Source organism: Centroberyx gerrardi, chromosome 2, assembly GCF_048128805.1.
Source record: "Centroberyx gerrardi isolate f3 chromosome 2, fCenGer3.hap1.cur.20231027, whole genome shotgun sequence".
Taxonomy (NCBI): domain Eukaryota; kingdom Metazoa; phylum Chordata; class Actinopteri; order Beryciformes; family Berycidae; genus Centroberyx; species Centroberyx gerrardi.
In genome coordinates this window covers 8562057-8588379 of record NC_135998.1, presented here as the reverse complement: position 1 = coordinate 8588379, position 26323 = coordinate 8562057, and the positions used below count along the sequence as shown (strand labels likewise).

Genomic DNA, 26323 nt, shown 5'->3' with positions numbered 1-26323 from the left:
CTAATCTGTAGTAGAGGAAGAGAAGAAGAGAGAGAGAGAGAGAGAGAGAGAGAGATGAGGAGGTGCATGGTGGTGGTGGGGGGGGGAAGATGAATGTGGCCAGGCCTTGCAGTTCATCATCTCAGGGGGCTGTCTGAGGGTGGCGGTCAGGGCAAACGCTATCCCAGACTCCTCCTGCACTCCTCCTTCAAGGTCAAGTAATATATAAAAAAAAAAAAAGGTGGGACAGAGAGAAGTGAGAGAGTCCTGCCGGGAGTGCTGCCAAGGGCAGAGACTATAGGAGGTCAAGCTCAAACATACGTTCACCACTCCACCGCATGTAGCCCAGTAGTGCGGCAACAGCCATCTGTCTCGATACACTGTATACCGGAGACTACAATCTTAGCAGGGAAACTGTTTAAGGGCGGGGAAGAGGTTACTGGAAGATGAGGGACAGCGGAAACTTAAGTAGAGGAAATAAATCATCCTGAAATGAAAACCTCTCTGCTGAGAGAAGATTGGATACAGCCAACTTTTGTCAGTGAATAACTGACTACATGGTGGAAAACGCAAGAGAGCGAGAGAGAGCGAGAGGAAGGGCCAGTTCCATTGTCCGAAGGCAAATTTAAAGACTGGGAACAAAAATGTTGTTGTTGTTGTTTTCTGAAAACAATGGACAAACCTGTGAATGCCCTAAAAAGATGCTCTGTCTCACCCCGGTACACAAATTGAGTAAATCCTGGGACCCGGGCTCATTAAAACATACTCGTGTTCTAGTCATGTGGAAACCCAGTGAAAACAAGCCTGCCACCCATTTCGGGTCACAGCTCAGAGTTTACAAAACACTGGCCCGGAGTAGTGGCTCTCAACTGCTGTGGTGGTGAGGCACACTTGCTTTCCATGGAGGTTCAAAATGATTATACTGAACAAAAATATAAACGCAACACTTTTGTTTTTGCTCCCATTTTTCATGAGTTGAAATAAAAGATCTAAGACTTTTTCTATGCACACAAAAGGCTTATTTCTCTCAAATTTTGTTCACAAATTTGTTTAAATCCGTGTTAGTGAGCACTTCTCCTTTGCCAAAATAATCCATCCACCTGACAGGTGTGGCATATCAAGATGCTGATTAAACAGCATGATTATTGCACAGGTGTGCCTTGGGCTGGTCACAATAAAAGAGCACTCTAAAATGTGCAGTTTTATCACACAACACAATGCTACAGATGTCGCAAGTTTTGAGGGAGCGTGCAATTGGCATGCTGACTGCAGGAATGTCCGTCAGAGCTCATGTTGCAGCATGATAATGCACGGCCCCATGTTGCAAGGATCTCTACACAATTCGTGGAAGCTGAAAACATCCCAGTTCTTGCACGGCCTGCATACTCACCAGACATGTCACCCATTGAGCATGTTTGGGATGCTCTGGATCGGCGTGTACGACAGCGTGTTCCGATTCCTGCCAATATCCAGCAACTTCACACAGCCATTGAAGAGGAGTGGACTGACACTCCACAGGCCACAATCAACAACCTGATCACCTCTATGTGAAGGAGATGTGTCGCACTGCATGAGGCAAATGGTGGTCACACCAGATACTGACTGGTTTTCAAAAAATGCATATCTGTAGCCCTAGTCATGTGAGATCCATACTTCAGTGCCTAATAAATGTCTTTTTTCAAGATAAAACTGCCACACCTGTCAGGTGGATGGATTATCTTGGCAAAGGAGAAGTGCTCACTAACACAGATTTAAACAAATTTGTGAACAAAATGTTTTGTTCAGTGTACATTAATTCATGACTAAAACATTTTCACCCAGGCTCAAGAGCTCCTTGTGTTTGCAAGCTTGGGTAAGTTTGGAATGATATTTTCAAGCAACTAGTAAAGTTTGTCTTGGCTCCAAGTGCAATTAGGACCACTGAACACTAGCCTTTCTAGCCTGGTTCCAGACTCCTGAACCGCGTCCCGCCCATTCTTCAGATTTTGTCGAGCGATTCAGAGAGTCTGGTGTTGCTCTACTCAACGGCTTGTTCTCGCTCGGAGAAATAATCGAGCCAATCAGCGCCTTTGTGGGCGGGGCTGAAGTTTGAACCATTCCTGCAACGGTTTTTCATTGGCGTTTCGGCAGAATAGATTTGTTGAAATCACCCCCTTAACCAACATGTTGTCTTTGCAAAAACTATATTTTTGTCAGAATCGACCAACATTCTTGGTAAAGCTGGTAAATCTGCTGGCTAACCATGAATGTAGAGGCTAACTGGCTGCAGCATCAGTGTGACTGAAGTAACATCAGAGCAGCCGGATACGTCAGTCACTAGTGATTGGTTCGGGGAAAATCAACCCCCCGCACAGAAAACAGCTAACAAGGAGGCAATCTCAGGCTGAATAATGGAATGGGAACGAAATGGACATTCAGTCTGAATATCAGGCTTCTTGCTTTCACCAATAGAACAGAAAATGTTAAATAATTTGCAGCTTGAATTTAGAGGGAATGTCTCCACTGCATCCAACCACCAACCTAAGTTGGCATGGCAGATAGATAATGAGCACCTGGACTCGCCTGAAACAACCATACTGCTCAAACACAAACAGAAACAGACACAGCTGAATGAGAACGCAAATACAAGACTCATAAAAGCAGAAGTTGCCCCTCTATTTTTCCATAATTCTAATTTCGGCCAGCACACCTGCATTGCATAATCATGTGGGATCAATGATGTAGAAAAATATAATGTGACCGTGCCTTTCCAAACTCAATTCAACAGACTGAGAGGCAACAACTGGTGAGGAGATCCTCCAGCTGCCACATTACATGACATGTTGCTGATCTGAAGCAAGGTCCAGTGGCACTATAAAGGATGGAATTTGCCCAATAACCCAATAACTGATTAGGTCTGAAATATAACACAGCTATGGCCATGGAAACGATTGGCAAATTAGAGTCAGAAAGTGAAAACACACACACACCCTCTCTCACACACACTGACACTCACTCAATTGCTGTGAACAAATCTCTCCTCCGAGGTATGAAATTTTAAAACGCCTGGCAAAACTAGTTTCGGAAAGCCTTTTTATAGCACATGATGCAAATCTTGAGAGCGAAATAATGCCTTGCCCGACTCAGAGAAAAGCAAATTACACACATCAGCACTTTGTACAACACAGCGAGCACTCGACAACAGCATACACCCACACATTCCTCTCTGAAAACCAGCAAAGTCACGATAAGAATGCAGCACATGCAGTGGGTTTGGCGGGATAACGGCAGGGTGTCCAGACTCCAAGTGCATATTTTTGAGCCAGGCATTGTTGAACTCATCCAAGGTGGGGATGGGTGCGTTCTGAACTCTCTGTTCTCCGTCCAGATGTTTCTTGTTGTCTGGCTAAGCGCAGGGAGAGGGAGGGGAGGGGATTACACAACTCTCTCTCTCCAACCCACTAAGTGCTTAGGCTAAGCAGGAAGTGGGAAGCTGTGAACGTCTTTAGCAAGGGAAAGGGAAAAAACAGAAAACTTGGATAAACAGAAATAGAAAATGGCAGATAAATCAAACCTGTCACCCCTAATTGCATTTCACAGGGTGAAATGCAGTTAGGGGCTTGTTTTGGGGTTTTTTGCCAGCATTCATCAAGCGAATATTACACCCCCCATAAGCTAAACTCTGTTTAATTTTTTTCAACCATGATGCAACAACTCTGACGAAGGGTAAATCAATTTTAGAGGTGGGCGCACTCCAAATCTCCTCAGCAGTTTTTAAAAGTTCCTTCGCCTTATGCGTTTCTGCCTCCTGCCCCTGATAGAGTCTGTGCTTGCTGCTGATTTCCAAAGTTAAGAACGAGATTAGTGTATAAATTATTTACCATTTTAAATAACCTGTCAAAGTCCATCTGTGTTACATATTGACCACTGATAGTAAAAACAATGTGCCTATTGTCTCCTAATAGGCTAAATGGCAATAGGCAATAGAGGAGTTAGCACTTAGCATAAAGAAGGTTTAAGTAGTCTACTTTCTACTACTGTTTGTGTGGGTTTGTGTACAGCTTTGCTAACCCAGAGACCACCATGGTGTCGGTAAATCCTGCTTGTTGTCAAGGCCTTCTGTAGTTAAGGCAAATCCTTGTCTGCTAATGGAGGGTAAGTACTTGTGGAGAACCAGATGAGCATTGTACGTCAGTCTGAGGGACATGCTCAATTTCACAGCAGAAAGCCACTAAAAGCTTCCTCTCAATCAGACTCTCTTTGACTCCACCTTCTGTTTTGTTTTTTTTGTTTGTTTCTGCCTTTGTTTTCCCGGGAGCTTCCACCATTAATTCTAAATTGTTTAGCTGTCCTCTCTTCACACTTGGTTGCTTTCATTATGCTAACACCAAACTGGTGGCAGGTTTAACGTTTTTCCCCACCTTTTTAGATGGAAAATGGGATTGCACAAGTTTACCTGCTGCATTCCTCTAGCTGGCACTTCTGAGAAATTGGTTTTAGATATACCATCAATCAAAGACGGACAGGACAACCTGTCTGTGTAACAGAAAACCATGGCTATAGTCAATACTGTCTGGGAAAAAAAATCCACTTTCCTTTCCTCACCAGCTCAGTTATAAGTCTTAAGGGAGTGAGAGTGCTGATAAATGCTGAACCACCTACAGTTTAACAAGGACAATAAGTGAGATGGCCATCCAGTAAAAAAGACGAGGGTTTGGCCGATCACGTCATAGTCGGAATTGGATCCATATCCATAAAATTAGTCTCAATACTTGTGATTGTATGATTGGACTCGCGTAAATAGGCAGTACTGCTGAAGCTATGTGTTGTCGGCATTACATAGGCCTAAAAGTTAATTTAGTATGGATGTGATTGCTTTAAATTATAGCGCATAATTGTACATTGTATTGGTTGATTTCGTACAGACAGTTTCATCTGAGCGCTTTCGTGTTGCTAGGAGACGAGGGAAAACATCTGGTCACTAGGAAGTGGCAAGATGTTTTTAAGGTGAAAACAACTTCAGATTGCTGGAGATCATGGATAAAAAACCTTTGGCTTGTGTTATTGTGTGGTCGGATGTTCTCTAAGGACTGGGTTAGGATAACACATTCTCAAAAATAGAAAGGCTTACATTCCCTAAGGACAACGAAAGGCACTGCATGGATCAATGCACTGAAGAGAGAGGGATGGGAGATCAGAAACCGTTGCATTTACACACAGGAGTTACAGTGAAGTTCACAACATATGACTGCCTAAATATTAATATTGTAGCTAAATGGCTACATAAGCTACTTCAAGCAATTCAGCGACCGCAGCAGCAGTACAACATCATCATTATCGTCAGTACAAAACATTACAAAACATCATCGTTGAATCAAGCTATTCTAGTGCTATCACTCATATCCTGTAGCCTATGGTAAAACTTGGCCAAATGCTTCCTCAGTGGGCTAGAATAGCCTACTAGACTAGCTTTTACATCTGCCATATAGAGAGCCTCCTCACCTTTTCTTTTCTGGCTTGGTATGAGGGGCTCTCAGAGATCAACAAAGCCAAACTGCGGAGGGTGATCACCTTGGGGTCCAAGCTCTGCGGGAAGCAGTGCTCAACCCTCCAGCGGCTCTGTGACCAGAGGACGGTGAAGAAAGCAAGTAAGATCGCGAGGGACTCAACTCATAACCTCAGCACCTGCTTTCAGATCCTGCCCTCTGGTAGGAGATATGCTGCCCCTGTATTCAAAACAAACAGGGGCAGGGCCAGCTTCATCCCCTCTGCTATCAGGCTTCTTAACAAACATAACCCCCCGGAACCCCCTTGCCCCCTCCGCCTGGAAGAACTGTTGTGCTAACACCCCACGCACACACACACATTCCCAGAATTAGCAGATCTTTTAGAATCATACCTCCTGTCTTTTACTGTGGTGTCTTTTTTACTGTGATGTTATTTACTTATTTTATATATTTACTGTCTTGTCTGTTAGTATGATACTGACCTGAACAAAACAAATTTCCCTTGTGGACAATAAAGAACATCTAATCTAATCTAATCTAATCTAGAATGAGAACACACCACCTTGATCCATCCCCATTTTGCTTTCTATCTTGGTAACAGTGTGGATTTTTTTCCACACTAATTTTGTATGTCAAACAGCAGAGGTACCCGGGACACCAAATGAAAACATGTAATTTCTCCAATCACGGATGTAAGCCCAAAATGAGTGGATGACAATTGTACTCGGGGAAAAAACACAATATCCGCACCAGATACTCGTTTTGCCCGATCAATGGGCCCCCCCCCTAAAAAAGACTATGATCAACAACAGATTGCACCTTTCAAAAAATGAAATTCAGCCACAAAACCTCAAGAACTCATGCCAATTTTCCTGCTTGCTCTCATGCATATAATAAATAAACAATGTCAGGTCATCTGAAATTTGCAAAGTAGACTTGCCTGACTCCTGTCTGGAAATGCTGAAATGAGGTGTAAACATCATCAAATTTCAGCTTCTTCTGTTCTAACCCATGTAATCCATGTAAGATTGCCTTTGAATATCAGAATTAGAATCATTGTAATCAACCAAGTACAAGGGGTGCACATGAAATTTGAACTAGTCCATTGGTGCTGACGCATTGCAAGACAGTTACACAATGCAGGACTGACACACTCAGTGCATGACGAAAGATACCAGGACCTCACATGCAGTGCAGACTGGACATGCTGTGTGACAGCAGACTAAACATAAACACAATACGAGTATACATTTAAAGTTGAAGAACTGTTCCAGTGGAGCAGCACTGGCACAGTTGTAGTATAACGCTTGCCAAAATTACTGATAGCAATCATCAACACCGCTTTCTATAGCTGCGATCAAGTGTTTCCTATTGGCCTGTTTCATTATTTTCCTTCCTACAGCTTTTTATGCGTTAGACTTTCCTGTCCACCAGAAAGGATTTTGTGAGATTTCTTGGCAAAGTCAGCCACCTAACTGCCAAAGCAGATGAAATAAAAGCATGAAGTCGAGCTGACGTGGCCTTTGTTAACTGTGACAATTAGAATTTCATTAGAATGCAAGAAGGGAACTTATTTCAGAGATACAATAATGAGAAAAAGTTAGACGTAGAATTTTAAGGGCTCTGGGGGCGAGTGGTATCAGGGTTTTTCTGCACCCTCCAGAATACAGATTTATTTCTACCAAAGCACCACCTAACTACGTGGTTTTGTTCTGTGGGAAACAGGAGAGCGTAATGATTAGAGAGACCTTCAACTGCACGACTTTGGGTCAGTCCCTGTTGGTAAGCATCTGCCCTGCTGAAGTGTCCTTGAGCAAGACACTGAATCCCCACCAGCTCCACAGACGCTGCTCTGTACCTGACCTCTGACCTCTGACCTCTGACCTCCCTGTGGGGGGATGAGGGTGGAAAGAAAATTTCCCTACATCAATGAATAAAGGATAACATTATTATTATCATAATTTCTTAATTTATGATGAGACCTCAGATAAATTTCATGTGGGGATTTCCTTAAAGGCAGGCTGAGTAGGATTTTACCGGTTGTGGTTTGTAAACACAACTTTCAAAGTTTCTTCCCTAGCTCAACAAGACGCGAAGCGCACGCCCCCTGAACGCGGTTACCAGAATGATACAAAATGCAAGTACAGTGAGGTGAAACGCCAAGCAGACGAGGCTCGATCCTAAACGAGAATGAATCTGGGGTTGGCTTCCACCTTTTGGTGAGTATTGAAGGAGAGGATGGGGATGAAGAGCGGCGCAGATTTGGTCTGTTTTCTGTTGGAAAGGTAGCTGCCGGCGAGCTTAGCTATCAGCTTTTCTGCTACAACAAAGCTACACTAACAAGCTAGCTGCCAGCTCACAACACACACTAGCTCTGACCAGAACTCAGTTTGAACCGCTACAGTAGCCAGCGTGGCTTTTAGATATAAAAGGATTCAGCAGTGGTTTTGGTTGCAAGTGGACACACCCACTGCTAAAAGGTTGACACCCAGAAACGTCCCGAACATTCAGAAATAAGAGAATCCAAGCAGAAAGCAGATGCTGTCACAGACTACCAATGGGTCATAAGTAATGATTGAGTACGATAATTTTTGGATGAGTTTATGCTATTTCAAGGGGGAAGATCCTGCTCAGTATGCCTTTAAATCTAAGTGTAACTGTACATAAGCACACAGAGACTACAGCTACAGAATTCAGTGGATATAACCGGATTCAATCACACATCAAAATGAAATTCACGGGCCAGAGGTCACGCAGTGTATAAAGCACAACATTATATGGCTGAAATAATAGAACGTAACGCGTGTGAATACAATAATTGATTGAAGATGTGTTTGAGTGAGATTGCAATAAAAATACCGAGCCTATAACTGGGAAGAGTTTAATCTACGGATCACAAGGCAGCACACACTGAGCTAAAGGTGGAGCAGGAGGAAATGATCCCTTCCGCCCTCTGTTACCCGCAACACGCTGTTCCACTTTGTTTGCATGATTAACAAGAGAGCGAGCCGTGGAAAAGATCAATAAGCACTGGCCTTTTACGGGATTGTGTCTAATGTTGTAACCCTACCTTTGTGCCCTTCCTATTCCGCAGCCAATTATGTGATATGATCAATACGCGTCAGTAATGGGATATCGGCGCTTCTTGTGGCGCTGCTATGGCAAGGCCTGCAAAAAATCCATGGCTACTGCAACACATAAACACTCCTATACTCAGTGTTTTTTAGTTGCCACCAGGCAGTGCGTCACAGGAGTGAATAATATCTGTTTCCTTTGGCAAAGAGATAGAGAAAATATGAAGCTGCTTATCTTTCCCCCAGCAAGAGGCTGCTAGTGTATTAGTTATGTGTGTGTGTGTGTGTGTGTGCAGCTGGGAGTGGAGGTGTTCGGGGGGGGGGGGGAAGGGAACTGCTGTGTGCCTCTCCCCGGAGCACAATCCAGATCCTAATCTGTCCCCTACCGCAGGAAACAGCCACAATCAGTCTACCACCACAACAACCCAAATTAGACTCCCAGCAACAATACCGTTCTGACAACCGCTCAACATGACAGGCGTTGATGTAATAGGGTAAGTGTCATTATTGACTGTTGTGGCTGGAGAAGACGGATGCCAGTCAAGACCTGAGAAGAAAGCCGATTACCGATTTCCCAAAAAAGAAAGAGCCACAGAATCCCAAAAAACAAAACAGTAAACAAGAGAAATACGTTTTTTCAGCGGGCTAGTGCGAGAGGAAACTGCAGGGGGGGAGATGCTGCCATCTGTTTGGCTCGCCTCCTCAGAGACAGGACCATAGCCTCCTCTTTCTCATTTTCTCTGTGGAATGACGGCGCCCAGCAGAGCATGGCTGGCTCCAAAAAGAGTCAGGCTTCATTCCCCAGCATGCCCGTGCTAATCACCCCCAACAACCACTGTACAGATGGAGCCTCTTTAGAAATCAGACGGCGTCCATAAGGCTCCATGATCTCTCTGTCTGCCTGTCTGTCTGTCTGTCTATCTGGCGGAGCGGCAAAAGTGGCAGAATGCTGTTTGTACGCTGCCTTTACTTTGGTCAGGTAATGATTGGATAATGTCAGATTGATCCTAGTATCCACTGGATGTACTGTAAGAAGTTACAGTGTTGTTGCTAAGGTAATTGTACCCTCCGTAACAAAAACAGCTCAGCACTCTGACAAGGAAACGCTCTTTATTGAATTTGCAGAGACGCTGTGTGCTGCCTTTACATGACATCACCTGAATTCTCCCTGCCTGACAGCCTGAAAGATTCGTTCATTTCGGAGTTCCCCCCGCATACACACACACTGCATACACACACACACTGCATACACACACTGCATACACACACACACACTGCATGGGCTCACGTTTCAGACTCGCAGCAGCATTTCCCTTAGGAATGTGGCGAGAAGAAAGAAAGAGGGAACAGACAGTTGAATGTTCCTGAGGCTTTACTGAGTGTGTTTAAAGGCACACGATGAAATAAATAGTTCCGGTGTTCAGTTCTGATTGGCTGAGTCATGTGTGAAGCCATTGTAAAATACACACCAGTGATCACATAACTTTTCATTTATATATATATGAATGAATGGACCAACCAAAAGTCACCAGTCATGCTGGTTGGAGAACTATATTGCTTGGCGGAAGAATAGCATTTAGTCACCATTATTGAAATATTATCATTATTTTACTATTTTACAATGATTTTATTACTGAATCATTTATTTTTATCTATTTACTTAACTGCATTTGCATAGATTTTTTGTATTTTTTATATGATATATTTCTAATTTGACCACTACAAGATTTTCTGCATACACAATTTTGAAGGAGACTGAATCATAGACCAGCAGCGGCAGATCTCCTCTGCTGATCTCTCTTCAAAGCACTCCAAGCTTGTTTGTTGTGATTTTGTGACAGGAAGTGAGGTCGGCCACCCGACTTTTCCCAGAAGTCCCTCCTCATTTGCGGGAGGCGCGCAACATCTGCACAGACAAGTTCTGCGACGACGACACCGAGGAATGAAACAGGCCTGACTGCACCTCTTAGCTGCTCTAAACTCAGCTCTCAGGAAGGGACAGCTCTCAGGCCACAATGTTTAATTAATTTTGTGATATTATTCAGCATACTCAAGTATTCTGCGTTAAGGGTTGGAACAAGTAAATGGCATATCTCATTTATAATAGACAGGAGAAGTTCATGTTCCGATTAGGCTATAAGCAGGCATGCAGTGGGGGGGGCTCTCTCTACTTTTTAGTTCCAAACTTTTGATTTAGACTTCATTGACTCTAGTGGGAAAAAAGTTCCATCTGGACATAAACTCCTTATCAACTGTTCTCTGTACTTGGCTGAATGCAAGCACCGCTTCAGCCACATAAATCTGATTCTAACTCCATTCTGTTCACACATTCATATCCCGCATGTATCTGCTCTGATGTTTATAAAACAACATGGACTCCACTAAAGCACTGGAGTCCTGAGTCCTATGTTAAGACTTGGCTACAAGCACTGGGGATCCAGATCCACTTTGGCAGTTTTTATAAACCTGGAAGTTTTTTTTTTAATTGTCACTTGTCTCGTTAGTTTTGGGCTGTGTATTGCTGTGCATTGATGTAAATTGTCAAAATAAATCATTTTTAATGTGAAAGACAGCAGCATAATATTTGTTGTAGCCTATTGTAGCCAAGGTTTACATTGTAATACAGTGAAGTGGAAATTGACATATAGGCCTTACCTTATACCTCAGGTCTTTTTTCATAGTACTAAAGCACTGATTATAACAAACTTTTTTTTTTTTTTTTTAAGTGTATAGCTTCTTTGTTTCTTATACATTTCCTGCCTGGATTTTATCCAAAGCATATTATTTATGTTTTATTGTGCACTTTTTTAGTGATAACAAAAAATGGCATAGTAGTATCAACATAACAAATGAGATGCAGGTGATGTGAATGGTGTAAATTACATGATACAGTAGTAGGCGATATTATAAGAAACTTTAATAATCTGTATTTTTAACAGCTGGGATATTAAAGCATGTAAAAGCCCTTTTCCCATTCACGGTTGGTTTTGCAGTCTGTGTCCGTTCTGTTTCCGACGGAATATTTATATGCGGGCCACAGGGCGCAGCGGTTGGAGACTGTCCTTCAACCAGAGGAGCAGGTTCAAGCTCCCCCGGCTGCAAACATCCGCCCTAATGAAGTGTCCTTGGGCAAGACACTGAATCCCTACCAGCTCCAGGCTGCTGCTCTGCAGCCGGCTCTGCACTCTGACCTCCATGTGGAGGGGAGGAAGATTAAATTAATTAAAATTTCCCTATAGGGATCAATGAAATATTGTGTTAATTAATGAATAAAGGGATATTTGCTAACAGGATATGAAGAGGCATGTAAGCATCTTATTGCAAACATGGCCTTAACCAGAGCATCAGCGAGTATATGGAAAATAATCAAGGCAGGTAAATGCACTGAATGGAGGACATTAATATTGTGGCATACAATTACTATAGCAGAAGGACTTATAGCGTCCACCTAGCCTCTGGCAAGTGTATTTTTTTTTCATTGAGTCATTTCCATGTCAGTTTTCATTAAAAAGACCAAGCAAATCCCCATGAGAGGGGATTACACTACACTACCAGTCAAACGTTGGACACACACATTTTTTTTTATTCTTACTATTTTTCACATTTTTGAGTAATAGTAAAGACATCAAAACTATGAATTAACGCAAATGGAAATATGCAGTGACCAAAAAAGTGTTAAACAAATCAAAACTTTCTTATATTTTAGGTTCTTTAAAGTAGCCACCCTTTGCCTTGATGGAAAGGCAAAGGCTTTGGAAAGAAATTCATACATAGGATCAACTTCACTATTTATATTTGTCTAAGAAACACATTTCAAGCATTTAAGCAGAAGCCTTTAGATCAAAATGGCTTCAAGATAATGAAAAGCATATTACATTCAATCAGGTGTGTCCAAACTTGACTGGTAGTGTGTAATAGCTTATCTTAATTTTGAAATTGAAAACTGCAGCCAGCAGCTCCTGAACTGCACAGAAGTCACTGTGAAAGCCACACTGCTTTGCTACGCATTGTGACTGACAAGTTTACACAAGAGGGATTTCGACACCCCCCCCCTACTTTATAGGCCGACTCCAGACATGTCAATGCACAATTCGCATGCTTAAAAAGATTTTAGTGACCTCAGTATGGGGGTCTCTTTGCTTGGTTGGGAAGGTTGGGGAATCCCTGGCCTCGACCCATTCCCTCCTTGTCAATCCCATTAGCTTCCAGCGGCTCTGTCTCAGCTGTGCAACCCAGGAAGTGTTGGTAACGAGCTCCATTAGCAGTATTACCTGCATCCGGCAGGCGCGGGGTCACCGGGTCAACAGTAGACCAAACGCCGAGATTAAATTACCCCCGAGGGAAGGAGGGGTGGTTTTCTACAGTACTCACCATCCCCCCCCCCCCCCCCCCCCCTCCCCACATCGGTCACAAACTAAGTAGAAATGAGACCACAGACATTTCAAAATAGTAGGTGGGCTGGAATTTACCGCGGCATTTTCCGGTTCACACACTTACTTTGATCTGATTCCCACCCTGCGGAGCGCCCCTAAAGCCTTTCAACGTTAGAACCACAAGCTACAGAGAACAATGGAAGTGTACTGTATGTGTGTGATCAAGACAGCTTGTTTCTCGTTATTAATATGCCAAAAATGTGCACCTGCATTCTAGCTACATTACACCATTGTAAGTTATGTTTGATCTGTAGGCGTTGTACAAATCCACAACTTGCATTTAGTATGATTGATTGATTGATTTAGATTTATTTAAGTGTCATGCACCAGTTAGGTGCCCAGCCCATATGGGCTTACAAGACACTACAGGACATCACTTACATACGTCCAACATGGCGAACCATACAATCAACAAACCAAGTTCTGTATCCACAAGGTTACAATATTTACACATGCTTAAGTATTCTTTTTCACGCTCTCTCTAGAAATGTAGTCAAAACAAAGACCTCTTCTTTGAAAAGCCATTTTAACATTTTACCTTCACAAGACCAGAATAAATCCGAAATTTTCTCTTGCATTTTTTCAAACGAAGAGTTCCTCAGGTCACTATACCTTGTACAATAAAAAACAAAATTCATCCTCAATAACACCCAAATCGCACAGAAAAATACATAAACACTGTTCTTCAGGTACACCTCTGAATCTACCAACCTCAGTTGCCAGAGGCAGGGTGCTAGTATGTACTAGTTCTAGTATGAATATAAAAAAACTCATTTTCTTGCTAATGCCAAACAAAGGAAAATCATCTCCTGTTACTTGCTGGTAACCGATATTGCTGCTGGGAGCTGGACAAAGAGGAAGACACTCAATTATTGTGAGTGGAAGCAGCAGTCTCTGTGTGAGTCCTGGAGTCCTGCGGAGCGCTGAGACTCTCCTGCAGCTGAGACAGGAGAGCTTTGGGCCCAGCCAACAGCAGTGCAGTCTAAACACAGGTACTGTACATCACACACACACACACACACTTACAGATATACACAAACAAGTCTTCACCTACATACACAAACAAAAGCAGGGCAGCACACACAACACACACATACATATCCGCCTGAGTCATCCCAAAGGCATTCACAACTACCTCACTAACAGGGAAAAAAAAAAAAAAGAACGAGGAAGACTGAGTGAAAAAAAAACAAAAAAAACACTGCAGAACAACACACAAAAGGCTTCAGAGAGCACACCTCAGTCTTGTCTTTCAGACACAGCCTGAGGCGCTGCATTCAGGATACATACACTTTGAGTTCAGAAGCATCTCCGAACACCAGCGCTCATTAGGCATCCAGTTACTTGCACAACCTTGAGGTAAAGACAAATACCTCCCTCGCCTTTAAAAATACAATCAGGGATTTATTTGACCGTCTAAATAAAGGTCAGCTCAACAGCTTCTCTCCAAGAGCTACTTAGAAGACTCGCCCCCCCACACAAAACCACAATCTCTGGACTGCGCTAATAGAACTGTAAACCAACTATTTGTTCCCCTGATATTAATTATTGTTTTTGCACAACCTCCACTACATACAATATCTGTAACTGCAGATCTCGCACACTATAATACTTGCCAGCCTTAAGAAATGTGTATACACCAGTTCCCATAATTTACTTAATGCATCTCGCTGTATGCGGTATAAATCTACCTCATTATACACCGGACCAATGCACAACTGGGCACTCACTGCATTTCCCTCTTCAGCTGTAACCGTGCTGAATGTGATGCTGCTTGAATGCACATTTTTTTAGCCTTTATTTATTCAATGAGAGATTGCTGAGTGTGCTTGCTCTATTTCAGCAACAGCCTGCTTCACATTCATACAGTTACATATCGAGGGCTTGGAGTCAAAGGGGCGTAAGTGTGTTATAGTAGATTTTACAGGAGAGCCAAAACAAATTTTGATCAAAATTGGATCAGCTGCCGTTACCACATACTAAGCACAATATTTTAACTTTTTGTGCTATTAGATTGAGCATTACTATAAAAACAATACTGCTACAGTTTAAGTTGAATTATATTTGTTAACTTTTTTAAAAATGGCAAAAGAGTGAAATACGCCTTTTTGGCACAAATATTGTCCCAATACAGCCATGCAGAATATGGGCGTATGTAAGTAAACAATTGTAAAACACATTCATTTTAATACAAATCTAGCAATTACACTTCAATCAACACTGAAATATAAAACAAGATCAGAATGAATATCTTTATCTTGAAGTAATGCTCAGCAACTTTCACCAAGGCCTTTAAAATTGTAGGCTACATGGAACATATCAAATTGATTGATACATTTTTTCTGTTAAAAACTTTAAATAAACCTTTTTAATAAACCTCTATAGACATAAGAAACTACTTTTGATTCTAAACTACTACTTTTTTTTCCTTTTGCTAGTATAATACATTTTTGTATGTGTCCCAGGACACATCACTTATTGATGTGTCCTGGGACACATTCAAAGACCTGTAAAACTCCTCATAACACTGAGGGATAACTTCAGCTACCAGCAGTCTTACTACCAGAGCTCATCTTGACCAGTTCACACTCCTAACATTATAAAATAACATTTTGAATCTATAGGCCTAAGTATTTCATGGGAATATTAACATATTTACATTCATCCAATATTGACCTAGAATATTAATTAGGATATGAATAGGATACTAAAAATGATGCGATCATGCTGCCATGCTAGCATTACTTACGTCAGCATGCATTTTGAGTTGACCTAAGTGCTGTTAGAATCCTCTACCCACAATGCTTGTTCAGTGTCAAAAGTGGGGTTTTGCTTGGTGTCAAAAGGGCGTAAGTGCAGTTACACCCTTTTGGCAGCAAACAAAACCCTACTTTTACTGTTACGGCTTTCAGTTTTTGTTTAATTAAAACTTATGGGTCATGATTTCAGTTGTATCCTTTTGGCACTGTGGGCACCCCCTGCCCACATCGGTCACAAACTAAGTAGAAATGAGGCCACAGACATTTCAAAATAGTAGGTGGGCTGGAATTTACCGCGGCATTTTCCGGTTCACACACTTACTTTGATCTGATTCCCACCCTGCGGAGCGCCCCTAAAGCCTTTCAACGTTAGAACCACAAGCTACAGAGAACAATGGAAGTGTACTGTATGTGTGTGATCAAGACAGCTTGTTTCTCGTTATTAATATGACAAAAATGTGCACCTGCATTCTAGCTACATTATACCATTGTAAGTTATGTTTGATCTGTAGGCGTTGTACAAATCCACAAATTGCATTTAGTATGATTGATTGATTGATTTAGATTTATTTAAGTGTCATGCACCAGTTAGGTGCCCAGCCCATATGGGCTTACAAGACACTACATTAACATATTTACATTCATCTAATATTGACCTAGAATATTAATTAGGATATGAATAGGATACTAAAAATTATGTGATCATGCTGCCATGCTAGGGGAGAGCATTACTTATTCATTTTTCCGAGCAAGATTTTCCCAAGCAGTCCGGGAACTAAAACCAGCAAACTTCCAGTCACAAACCGCTTTCTTTGACCTGAAGACCACTGACTTTACATTCAATTTGATAGCAGATTAAACTGATTCTGATTCTGTGATGTATTCAAATGTACAGTAAATCAAACAAATGTTTTACAGTCTCAAAATACATGTTAAACTCAGGTTGAGCTCTCACATACTATCAGCCCTTGTATCAAAATCTCAAACTATTCATTTTATAGTGAGATTAGTGGAGTCTTCACTTAAATAACTCATTATGTTAATGTGAGGAGAATGTACTCAACATGTGGCATTAAATCCAGTTGAGAGGAGACAGAATAATGTTTGAATACATATGCCATTTAATGGACACATATATCCAAAGTGCCTTACAGTAGCGTGAGTGCAAACATTTTTACCATGGGTAGCCCCAGCGGGAATCTAACCCCTAACCCAGGCAGTGTTAGTGCCATGCCACTGACTATACAGGATCATGATAATGACCTGGAATACAAACCAGGGGTCAATGCCAAACGTGCATGTATTGTTGCAATTAGACGGTACAAATTGCTGTGTTAACAGCAGCAGATGTAACTGAACAGAACTGGTGTGTCATTAGAAATGGGGTAACCACATCATTTTGTCTGAATGTAATCATCTATGTTATAGTGTCGCCAAAAGCTACATTCCTATGCCAGGTCACAGAGCATTACAACCAATTTTAACATACTCTCACTGCCAAACATATTTGAGGATCTTATGACCAAAGCTTTAATAGCAAAGCATGTTCAGAGACACAAGTCAATTTCAGAAACTATCAATCGCCTAGCAAATGGAGCAGTTGAGGGAAGAGGACTTTTGTCCAGAGCAAATAATGTAATCACCCTGCTTCACCTCCGTTTCGTTTGGCTGAGCCAGTGAATTAGTGTGTTCTGAGTGTTAAAGCACATGCGCTCCGACCTTTTCCTTGTCATAAATCACAAACCCCTGTTCTGCTGCCAGGATTTTGTTTAACCCAATTTGTCACAGAGGACACCCCCTCTCCCCCACCTCTACCCCCGCTGCAGCTTCACGTAGTGGGACTGGAGCACGGGATTAGTGGGCGGATCAAAGCATGCCATCCAGACCTCGTTCTCCTTGTAATCATGGAAGCCAGTAGCTACTGGAGCAAATCAGTCAAGGCTACTGGTGGCAACCAGGAAGGAGTGTGAAGGACTGAAACCACGTAGGAGAAGCAAGGAATGTCTACAAAAAAGAAGGGGCAGCCTAATAATACACTCAACAACACAGACACAGAGAGAGATTGAAAGGAAGGCTGACAGACAGACACACAGACTCAAACACACACACACACACACACAACTATGACAGAAGGGGGTCATGGAAGGTGTGCCAAGAATATCAGACAATTGTGCTGTCAGTGGGCAATCGTTCTGGCACGACAGCCACTCTAACCACTCTGGACATAACAATAATCATCTGAACATTTCTTAGCAGCAACATCTGGCTAGTTTGTCTTCTAAGCCTAGTTTACATGCTATGAAACATAACAAGGCAGCGTTCGACCGAGACTGGCACAGAGAATGGAGCCTAGCAGAAAAGAAAACTATTTCTGCGGAGTGGGTAACCATGATCTATTCATCACGCCGATTCCCAGACTTCTCACCATAATAGTGCGGCTCACAAGTATTTTAGGACAGGCATCAGGATGAATAAAAAGTCAATAGAAATGTATGCCACAGCCCACTTTTCCTCCGCTGCTGCGGTCATGTAAACTTCCTATGGCACCAAACACTTCCTCATATTGGCTTTGAAAACATAAACCAGTTTTGATGACAACTGAAGGGGAGGGGGCATGCATAGACAGTGAAACATATGACAAATAAGACCCAAACCCCCAACCCTACCAACATATAGACCCATGTTATGATAAAGTCTAATTATATACTGGGACGATGATTCCCCTCGAATACCTCAGCTAAGGACATAAACTTAAGGCCACAATAGAGGAGCAACTTCAGCTTGTCTTTTCCTCCCTACTGTGCTGTATGGTGATACCTGATGTGGGGTAAATCATATTTGCAAATAATTCACAGCTTTTGATTTAAACTGCTGCGACCAGATGGAAGGTGTTTACCGATTTGGCGGGTGTCAATTAAGCTGTCCATCACCGCTAAGCAGCATACTACACTGACTTTCAAAAATTCTCCCTTTATTTGTCTAAAAACTTTCTGACACTTATTATATTGAACGATGGAGCGAGCCACACCCATCTGGTACTCCCAAAACAAACAGTAAGAATTCTTCGCAAATGATTTAACTCAAAATGCTTCATTTTCCCTTCCTGCTCAAGCAGAAGAGCGTTTTTTTTTTTTTTTTTTGCACCTTTGCCCCTTGACATTAGACTGACTGGAGAAGAACTCGCTCAATACAAATCACTGAATGGCCTCTTATCTATACCCACTGTATAGACCTTGTAGCTTTCAGTGTCACTGAATAACTGCCGGTTAATTTCATTGACACATCTCATATACCACACTGGAGAGATAACCTGACAGCAAGCACACACAAAGGTAGTAAACTGCATGGAGAGGTGAGTGGTACTGCACTATTGAAACGGTTTGTAATAACATGAAACACTGTCATCTATGAGTACAACAGCAGCCTACAAGAAGCCAGTGTTAGAGACATAGGCATACTAGTACCATCAATAGTGTGCAGTGGTGACACGTGCTTATTGACACAGAGAAGAGCTGAACAGGCCTTGCACATGTTAAAGCACCCACTATGTATTGTGAACGCCTGTGTAACAACCTAATTATCAGTTATCATAGCTGAATTCATGGTAGCCATGTGGTGGGCTGTGGCCAAGAAGAGGCTCTGTGACCTGGGTGGTTTCTGGTTAGAGTCCCTGGACCAGCTGGAGAAATCTGGGTGGGGGGTCAGAATGATAAATAGGCTACAACTATCAACTAACAATTAAGGCAAGGCCCCCGAACTGCTGGAACACCTCAGTGACCAATACTAGAAGCCTGTGGTTGCAGTGGGCACTCCCAGGTGTGAATGTGAAGCAGAGGATGGATGAAAAACAGCACGTGTGTTCACTCGGAATAAATACAGGTGTGAGCTCAAATTCATTATCTGCTTGTTCTGTGGGCTCAAGTTTGCACTGACTCACCTGTGACATCTGGGGTCTGAAATTGATCTCCTTTAGGTCCACTGATCCCGGTGAGAGATTGTGCAACATCTGGCACAAGAGCACCCCGTCTCGTAGGGCCTGTGCCAAGTCGAAGACGGCCGCCGAGGGCCATACGACCCGGTGGTTCGGGGGCAGGACCTTGCAGTCTATCAACCACCGCCCGCATTGTCTCCACTCCTCCATAACGGCTTTGGGTTGACTGGGAGCGTTTCCTCACACACACACTAAGTTCACTAGCTGGTTCACGGGGCTGAATACCGCGGTTCCCAGCGCGCAATCACGGCAGTCCGTTCCCTCCCGGTGCCGGATATCTTAATCATTCACTAAAACCAGCTCGGAAACCAAGTAGGCTGTTTTGCAACTTTACGCGTTATGGACGAAAGGGCTTGGTTGCCGCACTATATCCCCATTCCAACTCATGTCAGCTCTGCTTCTGTCTTCTCCTTCTTGTAGCAGTGGATATAAGGGAATGTTGACGTTTTGTAAAAGACGAAATTTTGAAACTCGTTCCGATATATTCCGTGTAGTAGACGGCGGCGATGTAAGCAGAAAAAATAGCCTGTGCGCTACGGGGATTTTCTTTTCTTCATTCTCAAAAAAAGTTTCCTCAGCATATCCAAAAGACGTTACCATAAGGTCATAATAGTGACGAATAAAACCATTGAATGCTGCAGGTCGTGGTCCTGTATCGACTTAACTAGTGTCTTGTATCACATTTCAGCGTCGTTGAGTAGCACAGCCTACGTATACGATACAATGTGGAAAATACAGCGGTGCGAGTCTGGTATGTTCAGTAGTTCAGCTAAGCATGGAGTGACCTACCGCATTTGTATTTATTCGTCCTCAAAGTAGACCCAGAAGTTAACCGCGAAGCGTATATTCAATTCCAGTAATCTCCAGAGCAAAAAATCACACAGACCAGCCTTTCTACAGCGCCGTGATCATCCTTCAGTCTCTCCATAACACTCTAAACATCTCTCTCCGGCAGCCGAAACATGTCCAGGGGAAAAAAGAATCTATGTTCACATTTATCTAATCCGGTTAGATTTGCTTTGCGCCTTTACGCACGCCAACAAAAGGGTTACGCGTGTTTTTGGTTATGTTTTTCTGTGATTTCTGCCTCCCTTCCGTTCATGTCCTCTCTCTACCTCTCGCGCTCCTCGTTTCCCTTTCGGACGGCGATGTTTAGCAGTCCCAACTCCCTGCCGAGCTGAATCTGAGGAGCAAACGTCAAGGCGCGCGCTCGGCGATCTGGCGATTGCACAAGCTCATGTGTGGGAATGATCCTTATCATGCAAAAGTGAAACTTAGAATATATTACTGCACTCGTGAATTGTCTGTAAGCACAAAATACGTTCGTTTCAGGGAAATACAGTGTGTTTAAACTAAAAGTTGTGTATGCGCCCTCTGACGCATGAACTGCACATTGCATCGGCTGAGGTTTGAGGTGGTTCCAGGGGTCCTCCACCAAAAAGAGAACTAGTAAAATGTCACTTTTATTTCATTTGAGGAAATGGCACTAGGAGAATGATACAGGAATGATTATTTTGATGAAATGTTTCACTCTCCCCACCGTTATCTCTTTACATTCAGTGTAAACACGTGTCCAGTTCTGCACTAATTCAGCCTATATACTGTATATATATAAGACAAATTGTCTCAGATGAGGTTCCTTGAGAGAACATTTTGTTAGCCCCGTCCTGTAGCAATGGAAATAAGAATAAGCACAATCAGATCTATAAAACACTTATACATGAGCATTGTTGGTGGGCCATGCCAGAAACCTTGAATGATTAATATAAAACATTAATCTTCTGGTATGTAAACCTAAAGTGTTTACAGAATTACAATATTCATGGCTCTACTCCTGAGAGAGATAAGAATGAATCAAATATACAATGTTTTAATGTTGCCTCAACAAACATAAAAATAGACAACAAATATACCTATTTACGAATTTGTGTATGTTGTATTTCAAAAATCTATCAAACTAAACTAGGAAAGAAAATTCAGTGTACAAGCGACAAAGTAGTGTCTTACTGCACCATTTGTATAGGACTATTACTGCAGTCTGTGTATGATAAGTGATCTATAGGCCTACACTTTTAAATGGATAACCAAAGCCTGGCCTAAAGCCTGAGAAAGCTCTGTGGTCTTGGGGCATGTGAAAATGCTGGAGCCAGAGGAATAGCTATTGATATTTCCCTTTGCACAATGCATGCTGTGACACATAAATGGTCTTTGATTTTGGCTGATGGAGCCATGTGATCACTTAAACTTTGTTAGAGCTTTTAAACAGGCCCATCAACCTAAATTAAAAGCATTAAATGTTTAAGGAGGGCTATTCTGGGGAAACAGTGCTGTTATGGCACCTGTTCTTGGCTGGAAACGAGCTACATCTCTGCCAGAAAGTATTTCAGTATGTGAAAAATGCAAAGCTACTTCCTTGTTATAAATCAAGTGATGACATCCTTGCAACCAGTTCCAGTACAAGTTGTAAAATACATAAAAGGGCGACAGTAGCCTAGAGGTTAGACAAGGGGGCTTGAAACCACTTGGCTGTTCGAATCTCCAGATCAGCTGGAAAAATCTGAGTGGGGGAAGTGAATGAGTAACACTCTCCCTTCCCTCAACAACTAGGTGCACTAGAGAAAGATAGCCTACTTAACCCCCAGCTGTTTCACTGCAGCTCAAGGGTGTGAATGTGTGGGACTGTATGAATTTGAAGCTCCATGTTGTTAAAAAATGCATGTGTGCTCTGCAAAGCTCCACTAGATAGATAAATAAATAAATAAAAAAGAAAAAAATGTATTTCAACTATGTTGCTGAACCACTGCACATATCAGCCTATAATGACAGTCCACTAATACTACAGTAAAGAAAGGAGGCTCATCTTCAATTAAGTTTCAAGCTCAGTGAGTACCGTTTAGGGTCGATTTAACATGAATTCCTGAATATACTTTAGAGAAAAGCTATCTTAAATGAACAGGTCACATTCAAGAACTCACAACAACTTATAAAGATAAGATAAGATAAGATTGCACTTTATTGATCCTGTAAATTCAGGTGTCATGGCAGCAATTGGCAGAACAATGACAAGGCAGTACAGGAAAGGTAATAAAAAAAAGTACAGGAAAGATATAAGGCAATATGAATACACATAAAACTATGAAGATAAAGATATAAAACTATTAAAAGTGTCTCAAGTGTCTAAGTGGTGTTGAACATTAAGTCCTGTGTAATAAATAACTCCTTTGTCAGATTGAGTCCAAGGATAATGTCAAGAAGTGCGTTAATATCCATGTGCAACATAGTCCAGATCAAGCATTAGTGCAGTTGGAAGGGAGGTCAGGGGCAAGGGGGGGCAAACATATGCAATAGGCCCTTTTCACGTCGTCATGGTAACAGCTTCCGTGTTGAGAAACTGGTGCATCACAAATTTCTATGGCAACTTTCTTTTTGCGACTTATTGACAAACCAATCCAACAAAGGCAACAAAAACAACAAAATTGTAATGGGTACTAGCACTAGATATAGTTGTAATGCACCTGTTTCTCAACATGGAAGCTGTTACCGGTGACGATGTGAAAAGGGCCTATTGGGGGACATCCGTAGCCTAAAGTTACAGTACAGACCAGAAAGGGTCATTAGTTTGAATCCCTGGACTGGCTGCAAAAATCAGGGTGAGGAATATGAATGAGTAGTTCTATTTGGTCCTTATTAAACAACTACCATCAAGGAACCCATGAGCAAGGCATTTACGCCCCAGTTGCTCTAGCAGTATTGCTGAGTAATAGAAAAAGCTTGTGGTTCTGGGCAGCTTCCAGAAGTGAATGTATGTAAATATAGGAATGCGATGCAGTGCAGTGCTGAAAAAGAACATGTTCAGCAAAAAAAGAAATCCCTTCCTGGATAAATAAAGGTTTAAAAAAGATTAACAAGCACCATAAAATGTCCTTTAGAATTGGGGATATGGGCAAGTATATTCAAAAAGAGGCTTTTCACCCCAAAAGGAGAATAGTATTATGAGCTCATTTGCAATTAAGTTTCTCGCTGTATGTCATGTCTTTTATTGTATAGCATATATCTTTTATTGAATAATACATGCATGTAGAATTCACTTTATTAAGAATACTACATGCATTCACTCAACTGCACACGATGAAACCACATCCATGTACTCTACATTCTGTTCCCAAGTCATGTTTTTCTACAAGGTCATAAAAAGAAAATGAATACGAGTGAAACTGATAAATTTATTTTCTGAGCTAACAAAGTCTCCCATGCGATCCGTCTTGAGCGTTGCATGTGTGTGGTGTTTTTATAATGGATCTATGCACAGTGAGTGATGGCCAAAAGAGGCCGGAACGACTAGTTGTCACTGAAGTTGTGGCATTGATCCATCATGCCCCAAGGCTGTCGGGGGCGGAGGGGTGGCATGTTCCATATGCCACGATGGGAAGATGGGTCACAAAGAGCACGTCTCCCTGCAGCATGCTCAATGCAAGGACAGCGAACTGGGCTGGGAAACAAAGTGTAAATGATGAATAGCCCCAGTGTGCATGCAGTTGGAGCTTCCTTCTTTTTTTTTTTTCTTTTTTTTACTCTCCCAGCACTGATACACAGCACAAGTGATAAATGTTGCAGCAGTTGTGTGCCCTTAACCATTGCTTCATAAAAAAAGGGACTGAAATATGGTTAGGAACTTGGAGAATTTATGTGCTAGTACACTAGACCTGAGAAGAAAATGCAAATGTATATGACCCATCCCGAAGATTTAAGTGCACCCATAGAGACACCCCCCCCCCCATTTGGTAGTTCTCCAATCAATGAGGATAATGTGTGGGGACACTGTATTATCTTCTAAAATAAATAACACACTGAGACCAAACTAAAACCTTGACAGAAAAAAAAAACAAGCTTTATGAGATGGTACATGGTGGCCATCTCTTGGTTGAGTACTGAATTGCAAGCAATGTTGAGCCCCTGATGTCCTGCCTCTACGCTTAGTTGATTCCATTATCTGTACTCATGACCCAATATGAGTCAGTGCCATAGAATTTGAATTGATAAAACGGTCATTCCCGTTCAAATCAACACTCTTGAATGGTCATTTGGCCGGTACACTTTACAATGGCTGCCACAGAATGTTTCATAATGTTGCCATGGAAATCAGTGTCGGAATGAGTGCATGAGATCATCAGATTGCTGCTGTGTTACCATGGCAACGGCATCATTTGGATGAACATTCCAGTGGCAGTTGGGATTTTAACGTTCTGAGTCTCATGTTCTGTCCACATACGGTACAATGTTGATTTACAACAAACCATTAAACATAAACCATAAAGTACATCCAGAAGATAATCTTTATGATTGAAAACATGATTATCTCACATAGTTAAGCTTTTTCTTTTTCTTTATCTAAAAACTACAAAAATTGCCTCATGTTTAGTACCATTTTAGACAGTCACAGTTGTAGTGATGTAAGTAGTAGTGATATTTTGATAAAAACTAAATATTAGCATTATAATGACAGCATAAGCCACTTTCACCATTGGTTCCAATTAAAGCAAGTTGAGAAGTGGATAGATGGCTGCCATATGGTCCCATTCGAGAATAGGAATTCTCTGACAGTTCCCCTCTATACGGTTTTATCTCCATTACAACATTATCAAAACTCTATGTTAGCCATGTTAGGTATACCAGAAGAAATTACCATGATGCACTAAGAAGTGTCTATGTGAAGTGTTCTATCCATTCAAGTTCTGCGGTCAGTGCTTTGGTGCTAAAAAGTCTTCTCATTTAAACTGCATGGACAACCCAGCTCACTCCAGTTCATCTGTCCAGTGTTAAAAGCTAATTTAAGCACCAAGATCCAGTGGAGCAGAAGTTGGTGGATGTAACAGCTGTTTTAACTGAACAGCCTTGGGTGTGTGCCAGTTACTGGAAAGCAGCTGGCAGACGGACAGTCAAAACTACATGTTTCAGTGAAGAGGGCTTGCCTCCAATGAGGTGCAGGATAGAGTATGAAAAATGACAAAGTGGCATACGGTTTACTGAAGAGGGACACAAAGTGTATTTCACAGGCATTTTTTTTGAAAAAGACAAAAAACAACATTTGTGCTTTTACATTTAATTTATTTACAAAAAACAAAAGATAATGCACCTCCTCCCAGGTTAGCAGATACATTAAATGTTAGATTCTACCTGGGATTCCAACTATCAAATCCCTGCCACTCGTCCCATTCTGCAATGAACAAGCTTAAAAACAACTTGATTCGATGACTGACACGTACAGGAAGATTAAACTGCTCTGCAAGTGTAACAAGTAACAGTTAATTGCCATGCATGCAAAACAGTACGAATCTTTGTTTTTACAAAACAAGAGGCTATCAAAATATTGTTATCAGAGCCTAAAAGCGGAAGTTAGATTTTATTGTATGTAGCCTATATAGTACATCTACTTTGTCAGTCTTTCACCACTAAAAAGACCTCAGTTTGGAAAAAATAAAAGACAAAAAGAGGCTTGTATGGGTCACACTTACAAATTAAAATAAATACATTTAATTAGGGCAATGTTTACAACTGAGTGCCACTTAAGAACCCAAACAAATAATTTACCAATTCCAGACAT

The 26323-nt window shown here is 41.9% G+C and overlaps 1 protein-coding gene across 1 annotated transcript in view; it reads right to left on the bottom strand.

Annotated features, from left to right (window-relative positions):
- The window catches only part of vav2 (vav 2 guanine nucleotide exchange factor), a 193024-nt gene extending 172185 nt beyond the window's left edge, over positions 1–20839 (bottom strand). The window contains exon 1 of the mRNA XM_078286765.1: positions 19669–20839. Coding sequence (XP_078142891.1) covers positions 19669–19872 — 204 coding nt within the window. The 5' untranslated portion in view covers positions 19873–20839. The remainder of the gene's footprint in view (positions 1–19668) is intronic.
- Between the last annotated feature and the right edge of the window lie 5484 nt (positions 20840–26323).